General features: G+C 27.0%; 3 protein-coding genes across 4 annotated transcripts; all 3 read left to right on the top strand.

The window, feature by feature from the left end:
* The first annotated feature begins 369 nt into the window (after nucleotides 1–369).
* LOC130666929 (fructose-bisphosphate aldolase B-like) lies at nucleotides 370–4,346 on the top strand. Its single transcript, XM_057468261.1, has 5 exons — nucleotides 370–472; nucleotides 527–715; nucleotides 784–1,097; nucleotides 2,757–2,985; nucleotides 3,067–4,346. The coding sequence occupies exons 1-5, from the start codon at nucleotides 431–433 to the stop codon at nucleotides 3,376–3,378; spliced, it is 1,086 nt and encodes a 361-aa protein (XP_057324244.1). The 5' UTR covers nucleotides 370–430; the 3' UTR covers nucleotides 3,379–4,346.
* Nucleotides 4,347–4,484: 138 nt separating this feature from the next.
* On the top strand, nucleotides 4,485–12,789 carry LOC130666920 (fructose-bisphosphate aldolase-like). Of its 2 annotated transcripts, XR_008989765.1 has the most exons (5): nucleotides 4,485–4,633; nucleotides 6,601–6,808; nucleotides 9,600–10,400; nucleotides 11,981–12,216; nucleotides 12,334–12,789. XR_008989765.1 is itself a non-coding variant. In XM_057468253.1 (4 exons), exons 2-4 carry the CDS (start codon nucleotides 6,602–6,604, stop codon nucleotides 12,424–12,426), a joined length of 1,101 nt encoding a protein of 366 aa, XP_057324236.1. In that variant the 5' UTR covers nucleotides 4,487–4,633; nucleotide 6,601; the 3' UTR covers nucleotides 12,427–12,789. The 2 variants fall into 2 exon arrangements, 1 of the variants encoding a protein (XP_057324236.1); XM_057468253.1 differs by lacking the exon at nucleotides 11,981–12,216 and having other exon boundaries at nucleotides 4,487–4,633.
* A 1,598-nt stretch (nucleotides 12,790–14,387) lies between these two features.
* LOC130669795 (protein king tubby) lies at nucleotides 14,388–20,952 on the top strand. The gene is made up of 7 exons (XM_057472866.1): nucleotides 14,388–14,834; nucleotides 14,894–15,029; nucleotides 18,191–18,456; nucleotides 18,518–18,685; nucleotides 19,033–19,381; nucleotides 20,516–20,668; nucleotides 20,737–20,952. The coding sequence occupies exons 1-7, from the start codon at nucleotides 14,793–14,795 to the stop codon at nucleotides 20,868–20,870; spliced, it is 1,248 nt and encodes a 415-aa protein (XP_057328849.1). The 5' UTR covers nucleotides 14,388–14,792; the 3' UTR covers nucleotides 20,871–20,952.
* Nucleotides 20,953–21,742: the final 790 nt, after the last annotated feature.

Consider the following 21,742-nt stretch of genomic DNA (forward strand, 5'->3'; position numbering starts at 1 on the left):
AAAAATTAAGCGCGCTTTTGTTTTGAGGTTTTAGGGGGTTTGTTTATGTGTATATATTTATTGCAAACAAGATAATTATCAATTTTTATGTTAATTAATTTTTTAATTAAAATTTTTAATTAAAAATAATAAATTAATTATTTTATTAAATTTTTTTTATTATAAATTTAAATTACGGGCGAATTATTGAAGATACGAAAAAAATGAAAGAAAACTTTTTTGTAGGAAATTAAATTTTCTACAAAAAAAATCTCTTTCATTTTTTGAATAAATTCAAAATTTCAAAAGTTATCGTAGTTCTAAAAAAAAATCTCATATTTTTCCAAGCGCATGAAAAAAAAATTGCGCGCCATTTTGTTTTTTAAAAAAAAATTTGAATTTCATTTTTTTTAACCTATAAAATTAATAAAAAATATATAAAAAAATAAATATGAAGGATGTAAATAAAAATTGTCCATGTGAAAAATATGAGGTAATTTTTTTTTTTTTAAATGAAAAATAAATTTTACTAAAAATTTTTTTCTAGAGTTCGTTTGAAGTAAAAAATTACAAAAAATTTGATCATGAGTTGACGTCTGAGTTGAAAAGAATAATGAAATTATTAATAAAACCTAAGAAAGGTTTTTTGGATTTATCAGAACCCAGAGATAAATTTCCCGAGCCTTCGAACTTGAAATTTTTGAACGGATTTTCCGACGTTTTATCATCAGACGAGGTAATAATTAACTCATTACTTTAATTGCAATTACAGGAACCAAAAATAAATTTTAATTAAAAATTCAGCTGTCGGAATACGTCACTGGGGTCATTGTCGACTCGGGGACAGCAATTTCTATGATATCTTCTGGCTCATGGAAGCTTCCGAAAGTGATGATGCACAAAAATATCGTCACCGGAGTGAGAATTGATCAGGGAAGAGTTCCGCTCTTTGGAACTTATGACGAAAAAGTGACCCAAGGTCTTGATGGTCTTCATGACAAGTGTCTGATGTTGAAGAAAAATAATTGTCATTTCACGACGTGGAAGATCGAGTTTAAAATTTCTGATCAGTGGCCCAGTTCTTTGGCAGTAATAGACAACGCCCTGACATCAGCTCGGTATTTAATTCTTTAAATTAAAAAAAAAATCTGGGAACCGGTTCAAAATCTGTTCAATACTCAGCTTTTATAAATCAGACGGAAATTAATAACTTGCTTTCTATTGAAAATTTTAAATTTCCTTAGCGGGAAATTTAAAAAAATTCAATTTTATCAAGTTCAACTCTACACGGAGAAAAAAATTTAGTAAATTTTACTAAAAAATATGAGAATAATTACTAAATTTGGATAGTAATCTTGAAACGCTTATGATTTATATGAAAAATTCATAAACAGATTAGCATATTTTACAAGTCGTTTAGTAAATTTTACTATCCCATTTAGTAAATTTTACTATTGCACGCCTCGGAAGCGAAGCGGAGAGGTTATGCTTTATAACCGACCTGTCAAGGTCACACGATTTCCACTCATTAAAGTTCATATATTTTTTTTCTATTACTCTTACACATTATGAAAAACACATCAATATAAAGCTGAAACACTAATAAATAATCCTGATACTTTTTTTAATTTGTCTAATATGTATTAATATAAAAAAAAGTTCATTAAAAAAAATTTATCGTGGACGTGCATTAGTCTGTGGTTCAAAAAAACGGCGTGGTACGGATATCTCGAGAACGACTTGACGAAACTACTTAATTTTTTTTTCAAAATTTTCAGAAATAAGCAAAGAAGGTTCCTTTCGAAAATCACGACTGTAGGCCTTCTCGTTTTTTTAAAAATAAATCATTACGGTTAAAACCGGCAATCTTACATGTAAACAAACACACACTGCCGCCATTTTTCATTAGGAATGTTCTCTTTATTTATTTTTTTTTTTACTTTTATTACCGTATATTTACTATGGAAATTTCTATGGGAAAAGAGCGGGATATTCAATTTTATTCGAAATTTAACTTTTAAAAAAAAACATAACATGAGCGTTCGAGGCGTGCACTTTTCGATTTTCCAAATTTTATTAGAATGGAAAAAAATTAAATTAAATTTTTAATAGTTTTTCAACTTTTTATTATTATTGATTATTATTATTATTATTTCTGTCATCTGTATTGGTGTTGGTGTGGATTTTTGTTTTTTAAAAAATCACTTGATTCAACCGAGATTCGAACCCTGATCTCCCGCGCGCGAGTTCTTTCCAATGTCTGACGGCCCGATGTGTCCTTTGAACAAAAGTTTCAGAACTTGTAATACATCTTTGTATATGCTATCCCCACCAACTTTTAATTTTATCTATACATAGTAGAATTTACTATACAGATAGTAAAAAAATATAATCGTGTTAGCAAAAAATACATTGCGTATAGTAATTTTTAATATTTTGTATAGTAACAAATCCTATATTGTATTAGAAAATTAACTTTCTTAAATTTGTATTTATTAATAGTACTTGATAGTAAAATTTACTATACAAATAGTAAAAAATATAATCGTCTTAGCAAAAAATACATTACGTATAGTAATTTTTAATATCTTATTATGTAATTATTACTAACTAGTAAATTTTACTAAACGTTTAGTAATAATTACAATACAGAATGTATTTTTTCATATCTGTTAGTAAATTTTACTGTAGTATTGTAATTTTTACTATACTTTTTTCTCCGTGTACTTATTATTTAGATATTAAGACAATTATATAAAATTACAATTATTTTCTAGGTACGCGAGCGTCACTCAAAGCACTGGGATGATTCCCATAATTAATCTCCAGATAAAAAATCTCCCGAAAGCCAACTACTCAATTTTCCGTGCCCTTGACGCTCACCATAAAATTTTATCGACCCTGTTCTCGTCCTTGAACCAGTACCACGTCTCCCTAGAAAATTTAATCCTCATGCTGGCCATCATCGAACCTGGGATCAATAATCCTGCGTATCACCAACCATGCGTACATTTTTTTTTTCTTCATTTCCGATCCCAATTTCCAACTTGTAGAAGTGGTCAGTAAAAAAATTGTAAATTATTTCAGACATTAGCTGATTACACATCAAGTCTATTAAGTAAAGTACTTCCGGCCTCTGTACCTGCGATTATTTTCACTCACACCAACAACAGTCCCGAGGAAAAGTTTATCATAAATTTGAATGCACTTGCACGAGATTCGAACCCTAAATCATGGAAATTATCATTCCATTGTCTCAGAACCGCAGGAAATCCATCAAAAAATATATCAATGAGCACTCTAGCTCTTATTGATAATTTAAAAAAAATTTCCGAGGCTTCTGACGGACAAGCGGACGAGCAAGAACTTTACCAAAGTTTGATCCGTCACTGGGATTAATTCATTTCCAGCGGAAGTATTGATTTTCGAGAAAAATTTTTGAAACAAAAGTCATAGGAAATTTAATTTGCTACAAAAAAGGTCCGATAGTCAATTGACGTATCTCTGATATTTACGAAGTTATGGCGAAAATAAATGAGGGGTAAATTAATTTTGACCTACGAAATTTATTTTTGAATTTATTTTCGAACTTTGAATTAAAATTACGGTGAGAGAATCAAATTTTCGAAAAAATTTTATGAGAACTTTTTTGTAGAGAATTTCATCAGCTACAAAATTGTTCCTGTGCATTTTTATGATATCTCGTATAGTTAAGTCAGAATTTTGATTTTTTTACAATAACTCCAAATTCAATTTATTAAAAAAAATAAAATTAATTACTAGCGACTGCTAATTAATTAATTACAAAAATTTATGCTAAAAAATAATTTCTTATAATTAAAATATATATACAATTTCATTTTTCATGACAAAAAAAATGTTTACGCCCCAAAGGTCACGTAGGCAGTAACTTTCTCTGCGCAATTCTTCATTTCTACAAAAACAAATTTCATATTTGTTATAAATAATAAATATATATAATTATTATAAATAATTATCTCGAGTTCAAGTTTGATAGCCTTGACCTCGACCTTTCAAATAATTATAAATGTTTATTTAACTCATCTAAATACGATCATATGCCCTTGATTGACCTCTAAAACCAGTGACGGTCAATTACGATCCCTTAAAAAAAAGACGTCAATTTATTCAAATTCTCACGTAATTCAAAAAAAAAATACGTCATCATTCAAATAATTCATGTCCAGGTCATAAATTTATTCCAGGATATTCTACGTCATCAAATGATGAAATACTTGAATTATTTTACTACTTGTTACGTCATACGAAAGTCAATAATTTCAAATTTTCTGTAATCATTCAAATTTTTTTTTCATTTATCAGTGAAAATTTATTTCGACTGATATTTAATAAATATATGGATTATATATTAAAAATATGTAGATATAGGTATATAAATTTTGGGAATTATTTGATACATTTTTCGGTTGAGAACCGGTGTTAAATATTTTCCCGCGCATGCGCAAGTTTTAGTTTAAGGGATCGGGGATAGAAAATTATGATTTAATAATTTTTTCTTGTCGATTGGGTCAGTCGTCAGTTCCCCACATCCAGGAGACGAGATCAGTTCGCTTGCAACTGATACTTGATATTTTTTATATTTATTAATTATATAATTAAATAATCAAATCATGTAAGTAATTGATCATTTATTATTTTTTGAACTCGAAGTCGTGGGCGTTTAATTTTTTTTTAAATTCCACTTTGAAAAGTCGAGTTTTTGAAATTTTTTTTGAATTTTCAAATTTGTAATTTAAATTTTGAAATTGCAAATCGATTTGAGAAAATTTATAAATTCGAGTACTTTTGGTTTAAATTTTTGAATTTTTAAAATAGATCTTTCAAAATTTTGACGTAAGGTTTTTTATAAATTTATTATTTTTTTGGAGTTTATTTTTTAAAAATTAAATTGGGAGTAAGAATGAAAATTTTATGAGGGAAATAATGAAGTGAAGAAAATTTATTATAAATAGAATTTAAATTTCCATGTGACCTTGATAACCTGGTCAAGGTTATCCTGCTTTTATTTCAAAGTCAATATGACGTTTTTCTAATACAGAATTTTTTTTTTCTAAAAAATTCATAGAATTAAATTCGAAAAAAAATTTTTGATTAATTTTTTGACAGTAAATTTTTTTTAATTAACCGTAACTACAAATTAATTAATTTCAGTCGACTGAAATTTAATAAATTAAAATTAATTATGATACTGACTAGCCGACGTTTCATAATTTTTGGATTTTATTCAAAACGATAAATAATAAAAAAAAAAATACATAAAAAAATTGCACATGTGGTTTTTTAAATTTTCTGCGTGTGCATTTTTTTAGTTTTTTTTTTAAATTGATTTTTTCGAAACAAAATCCAAAAATTTACTGTCTACTAAATTCAGTCATAAATTAATTTTTGGATTTATTTTTAAACGATAAATTATAAAAAAAAAAATATTTGAAAAAATTGCACTTGTAGTTTTTTAAATTTTCTACCCATGCATTTTTTTAGTTTTTTTTTAAATTGATTTTTTCAAAACAAAATTCAAAAATTTATTATCTACTAAATTCAGTCATAAATTAATTTTTGGATTTATTTATAATCGATAAATTATAAAAAAAAAATATTTGAAAAAATTGCACTTGTAGTTTTCAAAATTTTCTACATGTGCATTTTTTTAGTTTTTTTTTAAATTGATTTTTTCAAAACAAAATCCAAAAATTCATTGCCTACTAAATTCAGTCATAAATTAATTTTTGGATTTATTTTTCCACAATAAATTATAAAAAAAAAAATATTTGAAAAAATTGCACCTGTAGTTTTAAAAATTTTCTACCCATGCATTTTTTTAGTTTTTATTTTTTTTTAATTAAATTGCAGAAAAAACCGAAAATTGTCAATTGGCTCCGAACTTCAAAATCATAATTTTCTATCGAAAAAAAAATTAAAAAATTAATTTCTCTATTAAATAATAAAACTAAAAATAATTACAAGTTATCTAATTAGTTAAGTAACAATTAAGATAAAAAATGTGTAATCGATTGATAAAAAAAACAATTTATTTTGGCGCAAATTCAAAATATTTTTAAAAACGTAACTGGCGGTCAAAATGTCATTGATAAAAAAAAAGTAAAAATAGATAACACACGTAATAAATAGATTAATAATCGAGTGCAGATAACGCAGATAATATTTAAAGATCACTATTGTAAAGATAGTAATTTAAAAAATATATTTTACCACCGAAACATGTGACTGACGTCTTAATGACAGACGGAGACAAAAATATTCATTGCGCGCGCACTCGAGTTCCCTTTCACGCACGCGCTCTAATTCTAATTGCGTCATCTATTTCATCATAAAAAACATATTTTTTTTTAGTTTATAGTTTATATATAAATTAAAAATATACAAAAACGTAACTATATATTATTAATATTTTATTTAAATAAATTCAAATAATTAGTAATTAATTTAAAAATATTTGAATTATTTTAAATTTCACACCGACAATGTCAATGTCAAGTTGATTGATCGTGTCATTGGTCACGTAGGCAGTGGAACCTCAAAAATAATCGTCTATTTTTAATAAAAAAAATATTTTTTTAGAATGGCTGCTGAAAAGTACGCGAAGGCAGACCCTGAGTTGAAAGCAGAGCTCAAAAAAATAGCCGAGTCTATTGTAGCACCTGGTAAGGGTATTTTAGCAGCTGATGAATCAACAACGACAATCGGTAAACGTTTGCAAGACATAAATGTCGAAAACAATGAAGACAACCGCAAGGCTTATCGCCAGTTGTTGTTTACAACCAACAAGGTACTTCATTTTTTTATAATTCATATATTTATTAGGGTGGGTTGAAAAAAAAACTTTTCTTAGCATGGGGGTAGAATTTGTACCTTATAAAAAAAAAAAATTTTTCAAGAAAAAAAAAATTTTTTTACTCAACATTTTGAGGTGGCCCACTCGTTTTTAAAATAAATAATTGATCAAACGGGGTAGTCCCAACGTAAAAAATTACATGGTGTTCTACAATCTGTAGGGTGTCCTCTTGAAAGCTAATTGAAAGTCAGGAATTGAAAAAATTTTTTTCCTATTATTTTTGTAATTTAAGTAAAAAATTCAAAAATGAAAAGTATTTTCTTTTGAATTAAAATGAAAGTGAAGTAAAAAAAAATCACATTCGACAATTATTAGATGTTTTCCACGATTTTGGACAAAAAAAAAATTTTTTTCGTTGGAACTACCCCGTTTAATAAATTATTTATTTAAAAAACGAGTGGGCCACCTCAAAATGTTAAGTAAAAAAATTTTTTTTTTCTTGAAAAATTTTTTTTTTTTATAAGGTACAAATTCTACCCCCATGCTAAGAAAAATAAAAAAAAAGTTTTTTTTCAACCCACCCTAATATTTATTGGAGATTTATCTCAGTAGCGTTGTCTTGAGCAAGTTGACGAAAGTCCTTCAGCAACGATCCTGAAGTTAGCAGATAATTAAAAATTTTCGGATTTTTTTTTTAACAAATCAATCAGAAAAAAAAACAAAAATAAAAATATGCACATGTAGAGAATTTTAAAAACTACAGGTGCAATTTTTTCAAATTTTTTTTTTCTTATAATTTACTCTAAAATAAAATCCAAAAATTATTAGACGTCTGCTAACTTCAGTATCATCCTTCAGCAAGTTTCTTACGGAAGATTTAAACAAGACGATATACAAAAAATTATTAATTATCAATTATTTTTTTATAATTAATAACTTTCTGAAAAAAACTATCAGTGAAAAGTACTGCTGATCAGTAAATATTCACTGGAAAATTAATTTATAAACGTGGAGTCATGTAGGGTAAGGGGGCAAACACTTACCCAATGCGCACACTTGCCCCATATTATTCTACTACTTGCTATTGAATCAAAGAATATAAGGACTAGGGTGATCCAAAAAATAACAATTTTTTTTTTCTCGGAAACAGGTTCAAAAGTTTCATTGAGATAAAAAAAGACTCCTGTGAAAATTAGAGCTCTTAATATTAACATTAAGAGGTTCGTCGCACTTTTCTATTTTCCATAAGAATAACATGGAAAAAATTTTTTTTACGTCTTCTGATTTTTATAAGTAGCTAACGATGCGTCATAGGAATAATTGGCAGGCATATTTTTGTAGGGAATTGAATGCTCTACAAAAAAAGATTCTTATCATTTTTTGAGGAATCTATTTGTTCAAAAGTTATTTGAGGTTGAAGTCGAATTCATATTAAATTTTGAGATTTTCTTACTTTTCCGGCGAAACTATCAGACCTATTACAAAATATCATTGGACCTTTTTTGTAGACAATTTTATTCCCTAGAAGTTATTTCGAATAAAGTTTTTTCGAATTTCGCATTGTTTTCTAGTTATTCTTATTTTAATGTCAAGCTCTTAAAATCGATCAGAAGACTTTTTTTTTTATGAGCATGACATTAAAATAAAAATAACTAGAAAACAATGCGGAATTCGAAAAAACTTAATTCAAAATAACTTCTAGGGAATAAAATTGTCTACAAAAAAGGTCCAATGATATTTTGTAATAGGTCTGATAGTTTCGCCGAAAAAGTAAGAAAATCTCAAAATTTAATATGAATTCGACTTCAACCTCAAATAACTTTTGAACAAATAGATTTCTCAAAAAATGATAAGAATCTTTTTTTGTAGAGCATTCAATTCCCTACAAAATCATGCCTGCCAATTATTCCTATGACGCATCGTTAGCTACTTATAAAAATCAGAAGACGTAAAAAAAATTTTTTCCATGTTATTCTTAAAGAAAATAGAAAAGTGCGACGAACCTCTTAATGTTAATATTAAGAGCTCTAATTTTCACAGGCGTCTTTTTTTGTCTAAACGAAACTTTTGAACCTGTTTCCGAGAAAAAAAAAAATTTGTTATTTTTTTGGATCACCCTAATAAGGACTCTAGTACGATTGTCTTAAGCAAGTTCTTGACAAAAGTCCTTCAGCAAGTTTCTTACGGAAGATTTGAACAAGACTTTAACAAGATGGATTCCATAAGTAGACTTTCCAAAGATATAATCAAGTCTTGCTTAAGATTAATTATAAAGACTTATGTAAATCTGTAGAAACAGTCTGCAGTAATTCCTAACCAAGATACTTTAGTATAATGATCTTAGGCAAGAGTTGCCGCAGAATTGCTCAAGATATCGAGTTTATTTTTTTTATAATTCCTCGAGGCTTAAATTCAGTACCTGCAGCAAATCCAGAGGTCCTCGTTTAAATTTAAACCGCTAAAAATTATTAATATTGTCGGTCGATAAAATTAAATCGAACATTAACTGGGCGCCACTTAATTTATTATCCTGATGCTGAACTCACGCGTCGCAGAGTGAGGGCAGCCATCTGCTGGTATCTTGAGGAATTCTGCAGCAAGTCTGAGCTAACGGGTCTTACTTAAGTGTCTTAGCCAAGTTTTGCAACAGACTTACTTAAGATATCTTATAGAAGTACTTGCCTTGGACTTCCCAAGACTGATCTTGCACTTGCTTAAGACAAGATACAAACTTACCTACTGTCTTTTAATCCGCTTGCTCCATTTCTAATGCATCATATTTCAGGATGTCATCAAAGAGCATATCTCCGGTGTGATTCTCTTCCACGAGACTTTGTATCAAAAAGCCGATGACGGAACACCATTCGTACAATTAATGAAAGAGCGCAACATAATCCCCGGTATCAAAGTAGACAAAGGTGTTGTCCCATTATTTGGAACAGACGACGAGTGCACAACTCAGGGTCTCGATGATCTCCAGGCTCGTTGCATCCAGTACAAAAAAGACGGGTGTCATTTCGCTAAATGGCGCTGCGTGTTGAAAATAAAAGGCAACACGTGTCCCAGTCGGTTGGCCATTTTGGAGAACGCGAATGTCTTGGCGCGTTACGCATCCATCTGCCAGAGCGCACGAATTGTACCAATCGTTGAACCAGAAATTTTACCAGACGGTGATCACGATCTTGCTCGCTGCCAACAAGTCACTGAGGAAGTACTCGCTGCTGTTTACAAGGCACTCAATGACCATCACGTTTATTTGGAGGGAACTCTTTTGAAACCGAACATGGTCACTCCTGGACAGAGCTGCACCAAGCGGGCGACACCACAGGAAATAGCATCGGCTACAGTCATTGCATTGCAGCGCACGGTCCCACCAGCGGTGCCTGGAATCACTTTCTTGAGCGGGGGTCAGTCTGAAGAAGAGGCTTCGGTTAATCTCGACGCCATCAATAAGTACCCGGGTAAAAAACCATGGGCTTTGACATTCAGTTACGGCAGAGCTCTACAAGCTTCGGTTTTGAGAGCTTGGTCTGGTAAGAAGGAACAGGTCGCAGCTGGACAAGACGAACTTATCAAGCGTGCGAAGGTAAATATTATTTTTATTTTTATTTTTATTTTGTTTCTGTAGATACTTTTTAGATAAGTTGGAAATTTATTTTATCTTTGAAAAAATACTCGTCGAATTTAAAAAAAAAAATTAAGGAATTTCGCGGGCAAAAAAAAAGATGAAATTTCATCGGAAGTTCTTGGAGATTTCGTGAGTTTTATGGAAATTTAGTGGAATTTCATAGAAAAATATTCGAATTCATGAAATTCGAATTTTATGGGATTTCTTAAAAATATATGGAGTTTTTGGAATTTTTAAGAATTTTATAGAAATGTATATGAGAATTTGTGAAATGTTATGGATTTTCACTGAATTTTATGAAATTTTAAGGAATTTCGTGAATTTCTCAAAATTTTATGAAGTTTCTTAAAAATATATCCGAATTCATAAAATTTTAAGGGATTTCTTAAAAATATATGGAGTTTTTTGAATTTTGAAGAATTTCATAGAAATGTATATGAGAATTTGTGAAATCTTATGGACTTTCACCGAATTATTATGAAATTTTAAGGAATTTCGTGAATTTCTCAAAATTTTATGAAGTTTCGTAAAAACATCTCAGAATTCATGAAATTTTGAGGAATTTCTTAAAAATATATGAGGGTTTTTTGAATTTTGAAGAATTTCATAGAAATATATATGAGAATTTGTGGAATGTTATGGACTTTCACTGAATTATTATGAAATTTTAAGGAATTTCGTGAATTTCTCAAAATTTTATGAAGTTCCGTAAAAACATCTCAGAATTCATGAAATTTTTAGGAATTTCTTAAAAATATATGAGGGTTTTTTGAATTTTGAAGAATTTCATAGAAATATATATGAGAATTCGTGAAATGTTATGGACTTTCACCGAATTTTATGAAATTTTGAGGAATTTCTTCGTGAATTTCTCAAAATTTTATGAAGTTTCGTAAAAATATCTCAGAATTCATGAAAGTTTAAGGAATTTCCCAGAAATATATATGAAAATTTACGAAATATTATGAATTTCCACCGCATTCTTGAAATTTTATTGTGTCCCGGAAATTCACAACCAGAAATTTCGAGGAATTTCACAAAATATTACGAAATTTCCAAAAATCCTGTTTTATAAAATTTCTTAGAACTTCCCCGAAATTCCATAAAAATCCTAAATTTCCTAGACCTCGAGATTTCATTAAATTTCCGAATTTAAAAAACCCGCGAAATTTAAAAAATTTGAATTCTGTTCTAAAATAAATTCTCCCATTCCAAGTATTTTTTCTACAGATAAATTTTTTTTAAATTTCTGTACCTGAAGAACGAAACGTTTTTCACGCAACGAAAATGAAAAATTTATGTGATTCGACTGCTGGGTAGTTAGGAGTGGCCTGCAATTTCCGACGTATGCGAAACTTCAAAAATTTAAATCCAGTAGATTTATATTCTTACTTTTCGTTTTGTTTTTCATTTTCGTTTCACGAAAAACGTTTCGATCTTCAGGTAAATTTTACTTTCACATATTTATCTATATATCTACTTGTCTACTTAGTAATGCATGTGTATGTGTGTTAATTACCAAGCATTTAAATGTTTAGGCAAATTCATTAGCTTGCCAAGGAAAATATCGAGCTGGTAGCATTCCGAGCAAAGCCGCTAATGTTGACTTGCACATTAAAGCTCACACTTATTAATTACAATAATTACTGTCTACTCCACTTTAATTACAAACTCTCGCACCCTATCACTGCTCGCAATACTCTAGACTTTTACTCTTTTTTTAATTACTCCTTTTATTTGAAATTTTTTTTCTACAACAATATTTTATTTTAACGTAAGTACACTTCGTTTTTTTATCATTTGTCTTCTCTGTCTTTAATTATTTGTCTGTTAATTAATTAATTAATATAAATTAGTCATAAAATTAATATATGTATTGATATATTTTCAGGCAAATAGTGAAGCCTCACTTGGAAAATATGCCGGTGGTGTCTCTGGAGCTGCTGGTGACGCTGCATTATTTGTTGCTAATCACGCATATTAATTAATTAATTAATTAATTAATTAAATTAATCGTAATATTAATTACACACAAACATTAATATAAAAAATATATGAATAGAAATATATAAATTTCTTCGTAATAAAAATCAAATTTTTTTTTAGCGCCGAGTTACCATGAAAAAAAAAATTAATATGATTATTATATTTTTTAATTAAAAATATTAATTAATTTATGTTAATTTTTTTTTTTTTATTATTAAAGTCATTCATATTTTTTTTAAATAATTTATTTATGTAATGGTTTTAATTAGAGGCTTGATCACAGTATTGGAGTATCGGAAAAATATGAAGTAAATAAATATGATTATTAAAAATATGTTTATTGACGTTAATAATATATATATGAAATTAATGAATGTGTTTATCAGTAGAATTATATGAAATTATTGAATTGTTAATTATAAATAAATTAAGTGGTGTTTAAAAAAAAATATATCGTGAATTTTTGGAAATTATATAAATTAGTCCATTGATTTTTATTTTAAATTGTGGCAAATAAAATGTGTACATTAATGGAGTCTTGTTTTATTTAATTACCTCTATTTTTTTATTTATTTTTTAATTACTAGTGGAGTTTATTTTAAATTTTAATTAAATTGTTTTTTTTCTTAGGGTTTGTTTATGAAATATTAAGAATTTACTATGGGCCCTATGGGTGCACATGGAAAATTTTCTCAACAAAATGGAGTCGGGCTGAAAGTGCGACACCTGAAGTTCAATTTTTAAACGAAATTTTTAACCTCAAAATTACTGAGACTTAAAAGTTTGATTTCTGGATTAATAATCAAATATATGAGAAAAATGAATGAGAAAAAATTTGTAGAGAATTTAATTCTCTATAAAAAAGATCTCTTATCATTTTTACGAAAATCTAATAGTTTAGCCGATAAAAATAATTTAAAACGCAGATCAAGAACTCCGATAGAAATCTGATTGAAACCCTATCAGATTTAAACGGAAACAAACATCAGAATTCATCGGTAGTGTTCCAAGTATCTGATTAAATTCCAGTCAGACTTAATCGGAAAAAATGTTTATTAACTTCCGATTTAAATTTTTGAATGAAACGATACTGAAGTTCACCGAGGTCTAATAATTTTTGAATTTTTAAAAAATGATAAATTGTAAAAAAAATAAGTATTTGAAAAATTGCACCTATAGCTTTGTTAATTTTTTACACATGCATATTTTTAGTTTTTTAAAATTTGCAATTGATTTGTTGAAAAGAATATTTGAAAATTATTAATTGTCTGCTAACTTTGAGATCATGTGAATGTAGCAGACATCAGACAAATTTAAAATTTAAAGTTATAAATAATTTAAAAAATCCACTTAATAATTACAAAATTTTTTAATGATCCTGAAGTTAGCAGACAATTAAAAATTTTTGAATTTTTTTTTTTTCAGCAAATCAATGGCACTAAAAAAAGCGAAAAACATGCACATGTACAAAATTAAAAAATCTACAGGTGCAATTTTTTAAATGTTTTTTTCTTTGTAATTCATTATTTTTTAAAAAATTCAAAAATTATTAAATGTCGGCTAACTTCAGTATCATAAATTTTTAAATGCGCATTTTTTCGAATTTAATTTTATTAATTATTTACTCTATTTATTTATAATTTAAAATCTGTCTGACGTCTGCTACACTCGTATTTTTTAGTTGTGATTTAAATTTAAATTTAAAATTATTCATAAAATTTTCTTATATATATATATATATATATATATATATATATATATATATATATATTATATATATAAATAATAATTTATAAAAGTTACCAATGCCTTAAACTTGTAAATTTTAAATATTTCCCACTTAAAAAATATTCCCGCCATTTTTCAAAATGGCCGCCTAAAGCCGCACTTTCAAATTAAAAATGAAAACTCTCCTCAATCTTTAAATAAAAAAACAAAGACTAAATAAAAACGACAATCTTCACCTATATAACCACTGGAATAAATAATTTTATATATACATATATATAACATAAATTTAAATAAATAAATATGTGAGCGGTGCTAGTGTAAATAATTAATAAACTAATTAATAAAATCCCCCGGTACTCAACATAAATAATAAATACTTCAATAAAATAAAAATAATAATAATAACTAAGAAAATATATATGAACATATATATAAATAAATAATTAGACTGGTGTGCGTAATAGGTTGCCTTGGGTACCCCAGGCAACGGTGAATTCACATTTAAGGTAAACAAACTAATTTGTTAACTCATACGTCGACACACTGGATTTTGTAAAAAAAAACCATCGGTTTTAAAAATTTAAATTTAAATTTCTGAGTAAATAAAAATAATTTACAAAACAACAAAATAAAATGACTTCTTTGGATATAAGACAGCAGAAACTGGAGCAACAAGTGAGTACTTGGATTTAATTACCATATTTTTCATATATTTATATTCATTTTTTTATCAGAGACAAATCATAGCACAGAAAATGAGACAGAAAAGACAAACTGGTGCTGCTGGTATGGTACAGGCATCAGCTATTCCTGGTGCGACTTTTATAAGTCATTCTGGTAAATGGGTTTCACCAGCTACAGACATTCATGGTAATTATTATTATTTTTATTACTGTTGTAAAGTGCACGCGGTTTATTGCCTGCGAATTCTCAATCCTGAGAATTTTATTTGACAGTTGTGACAATTAAATTAAGCGGCAACGTTCTGACGTTTATTGGGTCAGCGGCCCACGATCCTGAAGTCAGCAGACAATTAAAAATTTTTATGATATTGAAGATAGCCGACGTCTAATAATTTTTGGATTTTCTTTGAGACCGTGAATTTAAAAAAAAAAAATTTGAAAAAATTGCACTTGTAGTTTTGAAAATTTTCTACATGTGCATATTTTTATTTTTTATTTTTTTGTAATTTATTTGTTGAAAAAAAAAAGCCGAAAGTTTTTAATTGTCTGCTAACTTCAAGATCATAAATTTTTTCATTTTTTTTGAACAACTAAATTTGAAGAAAAAAAAAAATAAAAATATGCACATGTAGAAAATTTACAAGACTATAAGTGCAATTTTTTTAAATATTTTTTTTTTTATAATTTATCGCTTAAAAAATCGTCAGCTGCTCAAGTCTAGAATTAATTTTTTTAAAAATAACAGTAGTCAATAATTTAAAAATTATATGTAGGTTTACAAAAGTATGATTACAGAAAAATTTATATTAGGGATCTTATAGAGGAAATACTTTATTGGTGTATGGGTAGTGTCAATTTGAAAGTACATTAATTGTAGCACAGGGTAGAAGAATATGTAGGATTTAAATATCATTTAATTTATAAGTAATGGTGTTGGGTCCTAGGTTTTTTATAACAAAAATGAAATTCAAAAATCAACAGTAATGTTTATTTATTTATTAATTTATTAATTTACGCTTTGAGTAATTTAAAAATTTTACAGTTACATTTGCGTTATTACAGCGAATAAAACAAAAAAGAAACTACGATAGATAACAGATGATCTTGAGGAATAATTTACTAAAAAAAAAATAACAAAGTATTTGAATATTCTAATTATTCTTAATTGCTGGGCTCAGCTTTCACTCTGGCTTCCGTTTCCACTTGAATTGACTTTGAATGAATTAAGAGACCCGCCGAAAAAATTTATAGTTTTTGAGTATTCTTTGTCTAGTCCAAAATTCTGTTCCTGGGTCCGTTTTGTATAAATGACTTATTGGAGTATTTCTAAAAGTCTATTTTCCCTTAGGTTCTTATTCGGGATGTTGATATCTGACAATATTTCTGGAGAATCAATGATATTGTTTACTGCCTTGAAAAATAATGTGTTGATATATTTATTGATTATTTAAATGTAACAGCTGTCAAATTATTATAATAATTAGGAGTGACCTAAAACTTAAAATTCACAATTAAGGGAGCGTGGGGTCGCCCCGGTCACTGTTAATTTCAAATAAAAAATTAAGAATCTAAAGTCGTATTGCTGAAATTTTATCAAATTAAAATTTTATTTGGTCAACTGAAACTTAAGAAGTAAAGAAAAAAATGTAAAATTAATAATTAACAACATTTAACTTTTTTTTCCGTTTTCCGTACTCGCTTACAAGGCATCTATAATTTATTTATTTGTTCATTAATATTGTAACAAAAATGTTACGATGTTGTATAAGAAAATGCCCCTGATGAACAAAAAAATTTTTAGCTTAAATTTTTAAAAAAGCTCACCTTAATTAATTAATTGCTTGTTAAATAAGATATTGATTAACAAGTGAATGAATTGACCGTTGTGACCCCATAACTTTGATCGGTACGACCCCAACTAATTTTTGAGAAAATAAACTTAATTTAAAAAAAAAGGATTGAAAATTATACTTTTATAAAAATTAAAATGGATTAAGAAATATCTGTAGATTATATACTAGGGTGGCCCAAAAAAACCGACTATTTTTTTTTTATCGAGTCTTTAATGAAAATTTGTTGGTTTAAGATGTTTTGAGAAGCCTCTCCAAAAATCAGCTCGATAAAAAATTTTCAAGAGGTCGCTCACGAATTTTGAAAATATCAAAAATGATCGAAATTTGGATTTTTTTGTTATAAATTTCTTCTTTCTCGTGACAGCTATAGTTTATATTTATGAAATCATGACTACCCTGAAAATTTCAGCTCAAAATTAAAATATTTAAACGTCGCTCAAGAATTTTGAATGTTTCCGAGTACTGTCTCTTGGACATTTTCGAGCGACCCTTGAATATTAATAATAAACCTTCTCAATTTTTTTACCATCAATTTGTATCATAATGAATAAAAATACAACCCGATAAATAGAAATAATAATTTATTTACACACTTTTTTATTTTTTAATTCAATTTGTAGGTTTTTTCGCTTATTCAAAACTTACAAAATTTTATTGTTTAAGACTGTCCTGTATATTTTTGGTTATGCAAAAGTTATATTTAAGTGAAATGACAATAATTGAGTTATAAAAACTAATTTAAACTATTAGTTACATATTATCAGTTAATATTCAAAATTCTTGAGCGCCGTTTAAATATTTAAATATTGGGCTGAAATTTTCAGCATAGTAATAATTTTACAGATATAAAATATTGCTTCCACGAGAAAGAAAAAATTCAGATACAAAAAATCCGAATTCCAATTATTTTTGATATTTTCAAAATTCGTGAGCGACCTCTTGAAAATTTTTTATCGAGCTGATTTTTGGAGAGGCTTCTTAAGACATCTTAAACTAACAAATTTTCATTAGAGACTCGAAAAAAAAAAAAATAGTCGGTTTTTTTGGGCCACCCTAGTATATACATATCAATTATAAGCTCTTTTTTTATTGAAAAATATATAAATAACTTTATGATAATGTCCTTGATTTTTAGATCAAAAGTCGATCAATTTTTTATTTATTAATTATTATTAGTAAGTAATTTTAATTAATTTTTAACGTTAGGGCTCATTAATTACCTCTAATTCAATGAGAGTATAAAATAAAATTAAATTCAAAATCTATTATTTGATAGACTTTTCAAAATTTGGGTGACCCCGCGCTCCCCTATTATTATTATTATTATTATTATTATTATTATTATTTATTTTTATTTAGTTATAAGATCTACAACTACGCTAGTAATAAATATTTTTTATTCCATTAAATTCCAAGTAAAATTAAAAAAAAAATTAATAATTTTAAATAATTTAAAAATTCGCGGGTTAATAAATTATTTATTATTTTAAAATAGTCTACGACGGATCAATGCAATATACAATGTCACCAACAAAAAGTAATTCAAAAATAAGCGACATGAAGACTCCGACCGTCGAATTGCAACACGCAGACAGCGTTTTTGATGAGACACTAGAAACTGGAGACTGCGCTGACGAAGAATCATCACCACTGGACACAAGAATTGCCGGCGACAGAGAATCTATATCTCTGAGATCGACTCTACCTGTCGCGCCTTCGGATCCTGACGCGGTCATTGTCAACCGCGAAAATAATTCAAATGTAAATTATTTTATTATTCAGAGAATTTTCCTGTTTTATTTTAAATTTTTATTTTTTCTAGAGCCCGGAACTCGAGGGTAATGTCGAGGGTAATATCGAACAATTTGTACTGCAACCCGCGAATAAAAAAATGCATTACAAATGTCGGATTACAAGAGACCGCAAGGGAATGGACCGCGGATTTTACCCCACGTATTTTTTGCATCTCGAACGTGACTACGGTAAAAAGGTAAATTTTTTTTTTTTTATTTTTTGATATTAAAATTAAAATTTTATCATTTTTTTTATTTCAATTCGCGCCAAAAATTCAAAAAAAAATTTAATGGCGGGAATTTTAAATTTAAAAAAATAAATTGATTTTAAAAAATCGGGGAAAATTAATGAGGTTTAAAAAATGGAAATTATAATTATTGGTAATTAATTTTGATGGAATTAATATTTAAATAAAAATTAGGGTCAGACCCTTTGATAGTCGACACTAAATTTTAGACATGCGAGTAATTAATTACAAAATTTAATTTTCATATTTTTGTTTAAAAAAATTAATCAGTAATTTTATATATATTTTTTTTTTAGGTATTTTTGCTGGCAGCGCGAAAACGTAAAAAAAGTAAAACGAGTAATTACTTGATATCTACGGACCCAACGGATTTATCACGTGACGCAGAGTCATTTGTTGGTAAATTACGATCGAATTTAATAGGAACCCAATTCACGGTCTTTGATAACGGATACTCATTGATGAAAGATGATAAAAAACATAATGAAAGAGCGAATCCGAGGCAAGAATTGGCGGCCGTTGTTTATGATACGAATGTCTTAGGTTTCAAAGGCCCTAGAAAAATGACTGTCATTATTCCTGGAATGACACCGGATCAAAAAAGAATATCGATTTGTCCACGTGATGATTCGGAAACACTTTTAGGTAATTTAATTATATTACAAATATATATGCAAATGTATATGTATATATTTGAGTGTGTCAAATGATAGAAAATTATGTGCCCTTTAAAATGAGTACCCACAAGCTATACTTATTTTTTATGTTTTCCAAAGTATATATATATAAATATATATCAAGGTATTGAAATATCAAAAATATATATGGCATGTGGGTACTCATTTTAAAGGGCACAAAATTCTCTTTAAAATGAGTACCCACACTCCGTATATATTTTTGATAATTAAAAAACGACATATTTTTATATATAAATATATATATTTTGAAAAATATGAAAATTAAGTATAGCTTGTGAGTACTCATGTTAAAGGGAATTTCTTGCCCTTTAAAATGAGTACCCACATGTCATATATATTTTTGATATTTTAAAAACTTGATATATATTTATATATATATTTTAAAAAATATATAAAATAAGTATAGCTTGTGAGTACTCATGTTAAAGGGAATTTCTTGCCCTTTAAAATGAGTACCCACAAGCTATATTTACTTTTAATATTTTCCAAAGTATATATATATATATATATATATATATATAAATATATATCAAGGTATTGAAATATCAAAAATATATATAGCATGTGGGTACTCATTTTAAAGAGCATCAAATTCTCTTTAAAATGAGTACCCACACTCCGTATATATTTTTGATAATTCAAAAACGACATATTTTTATATATATATATATATATATATTTTGAAAAATATCAAAAATAAATATAGCTTGTGAGTACTCAATTTAAAGAGAATTTCTCGCCGTTTAAAATGAGTACCCACATGCCATATATATTTTTAATAATTTGAATACTTGATATATATTTACATATATGTGTTTTAAATAATATAAAAAATAAATATAGCTTGTGAGTACTCAATTTAAAGAGAATTTCTCGCCGTTTAAAATGAGTACCCACATGCCATATATATTTTTGATAATTTGAATACTTGATATATATTTACATATATATGTTTTGAAAAATATCAAAAATAAGTATAGCTTGTGGGTACTCATTTTAAAGGGAATCAAATTTTCTATTAATTTACATATATAAATATATAGAGTTTCTTGTAAATAATAAATAATAAAAATAATTTCAGAGAGTTGGAAAATGAAAAATATGGACAATTTAATAGAATTACATAATAAAACTCCTGTATGGAATGATGATACCCAATCATATGTACTTAATTTTCATGGTAGAGTGACCCAGGCATCGGTTAAAAATTTTCAAGTGGTCCATGATACTGACAGTAAGTTTTTTTTTTTATTTTATTTCAATCTTTATTGATACTTATTTTATAATGAATAAAATTTATAGCCGATTACGTTGTAATGCAATTTGGACGAGTTGCTGAAGACGTATTTACAATGGACTATCGTTTTCCATTATGTGCATTACAGGCATTTGCTATCGCATTAAGTAGTTTTGATGGTAAACTAGCATGTGAATAATTTTTTTTTAAATTTATTTTTTAGTAATTTATTTATTAATCGAACAAACAAATTAATAATTATTAATCATTGACAATTAAATTATATTTAAACTAATTTAGTTATTAATTATTATTGATAGATATATAATATATCTATATATATATATATATATATATATATATATATATATATATAGATATATATATGTAAATTTATAGGAAATTAAATTCTCTTTAAAATGAATACCCACAAGCCATATTTATTTTTGATATTTTCCAAAGTATATATATATATATAAATATATATCAAGTTTTTAAAATATCAAAAATATATATAGCATGTGGGTACTCATTTTAAAGGGCGTGAAATTCTCTTTGAAATGAGTACCCACATGCCTTATTTATTTTTGATATTTTCCAAAGTGTATATATATAAATATATATCAAGTTTTTGAAAAATCAAAAATATATATAGCATGTGGGTACTCATTTTAGAGGGCATTAAATTCTCTTTAAAATGAGTACCCACAAGCCATATTTATTTTTGATATTTTCCAAAGTATATATATATATATAAATATATATCAAGTTTTTAAAATATCAAAAATATATATAGCATGTGGGTACTCATTTTAAAGGGCGTGAAATTCTCTTTGAAATGAGTACCCACATGCCTTATTTATTTTTGATATTTTCCAAAGTGTATATATATAAATATATATCAAGTTTTTGAAAAATCAAAAATATATATAGCATGTGGGTACTCATTTTAGAGGGCATTAAATTCTCTTTAAAATGAGTACCCACAAGCCATATTTATTTTTGATATTTTCCAAAGTATATATATATATATAAATATATATCAAGTTTTTAAAATATCAAAAATATATA

Source organism: Microplitis mediator, chromosome 1 (assembly GCF_029852145.1).
Source record: "Microplitis mediator isolate UGA2020A chromosome 1, iyMicMedi2.1, whole genome shotgun sequence".
NCBI lineage: Eukaryota > Metazoa > Arthropoda > Insecta > Hymenoptera > Braconidae > Microplitis > Microplitis mediator.

Coding starts and splice junctions, on each gene's coding strand:
- LOC130666929 (XM_057468261.1), top strand. CDS start 431: ATGAAGGATGTAAATAAAAATTGTCCATGTGAAAAATATGAG. Junction 1,098..2,756: donor AACGCCCTGACATCAGCTCG/GTATTTAATTCT, acceptor ATTATTTTCTAG/GTACGCGAGCGTCACTCAAA. Junction 2,986..3,066: donor CTGCGTATCACCAACCATGC/GTACATTTTTTT, acceptor AAATTATTTCAG/ACATTAGCTGATTACACATC.
- LOC130666920 (XM_057468253.1), top strand. CDS start 6,602: ATGGCTGCTGAAAAGTACGCGAAGGCAGACCCTGAGTTGAAAGCAGAG. Junction 6,809..9,599: donor TGTTGTTTACAACCAACAAG/GTACTTCATTTT, acceptor ATCATATTTCAG/GATGTCATCAAAGAGCATAT. Junction 10,401..12,333: donor AACTTATCAAGCGTGCGAAG/GTAAATATTATT, acceptor ATATATTTTCAG/GCAAATAGTGAAGCCTCACT.
- LOC130669795 (XM_057472866.1), top strand. CDS start 14,793: ATGACTTCTTTGGATATAAGACAGCAGAAACTGGAGCAACAA. Junction 15,030..18,190: donor ACCAGCTACAGACATTCATG/GTAATTATTATT, acceptor ATTTTAAAATAG/TCTACGACGGATCAATGCAA. Junction 18,686..19,032: donor AACGTGACTACGGTAAAAAG/GTAAATTTTTTT, acceptor TTTTTTTTTTAG/GTATTTTTGCTGGCAGCGCG.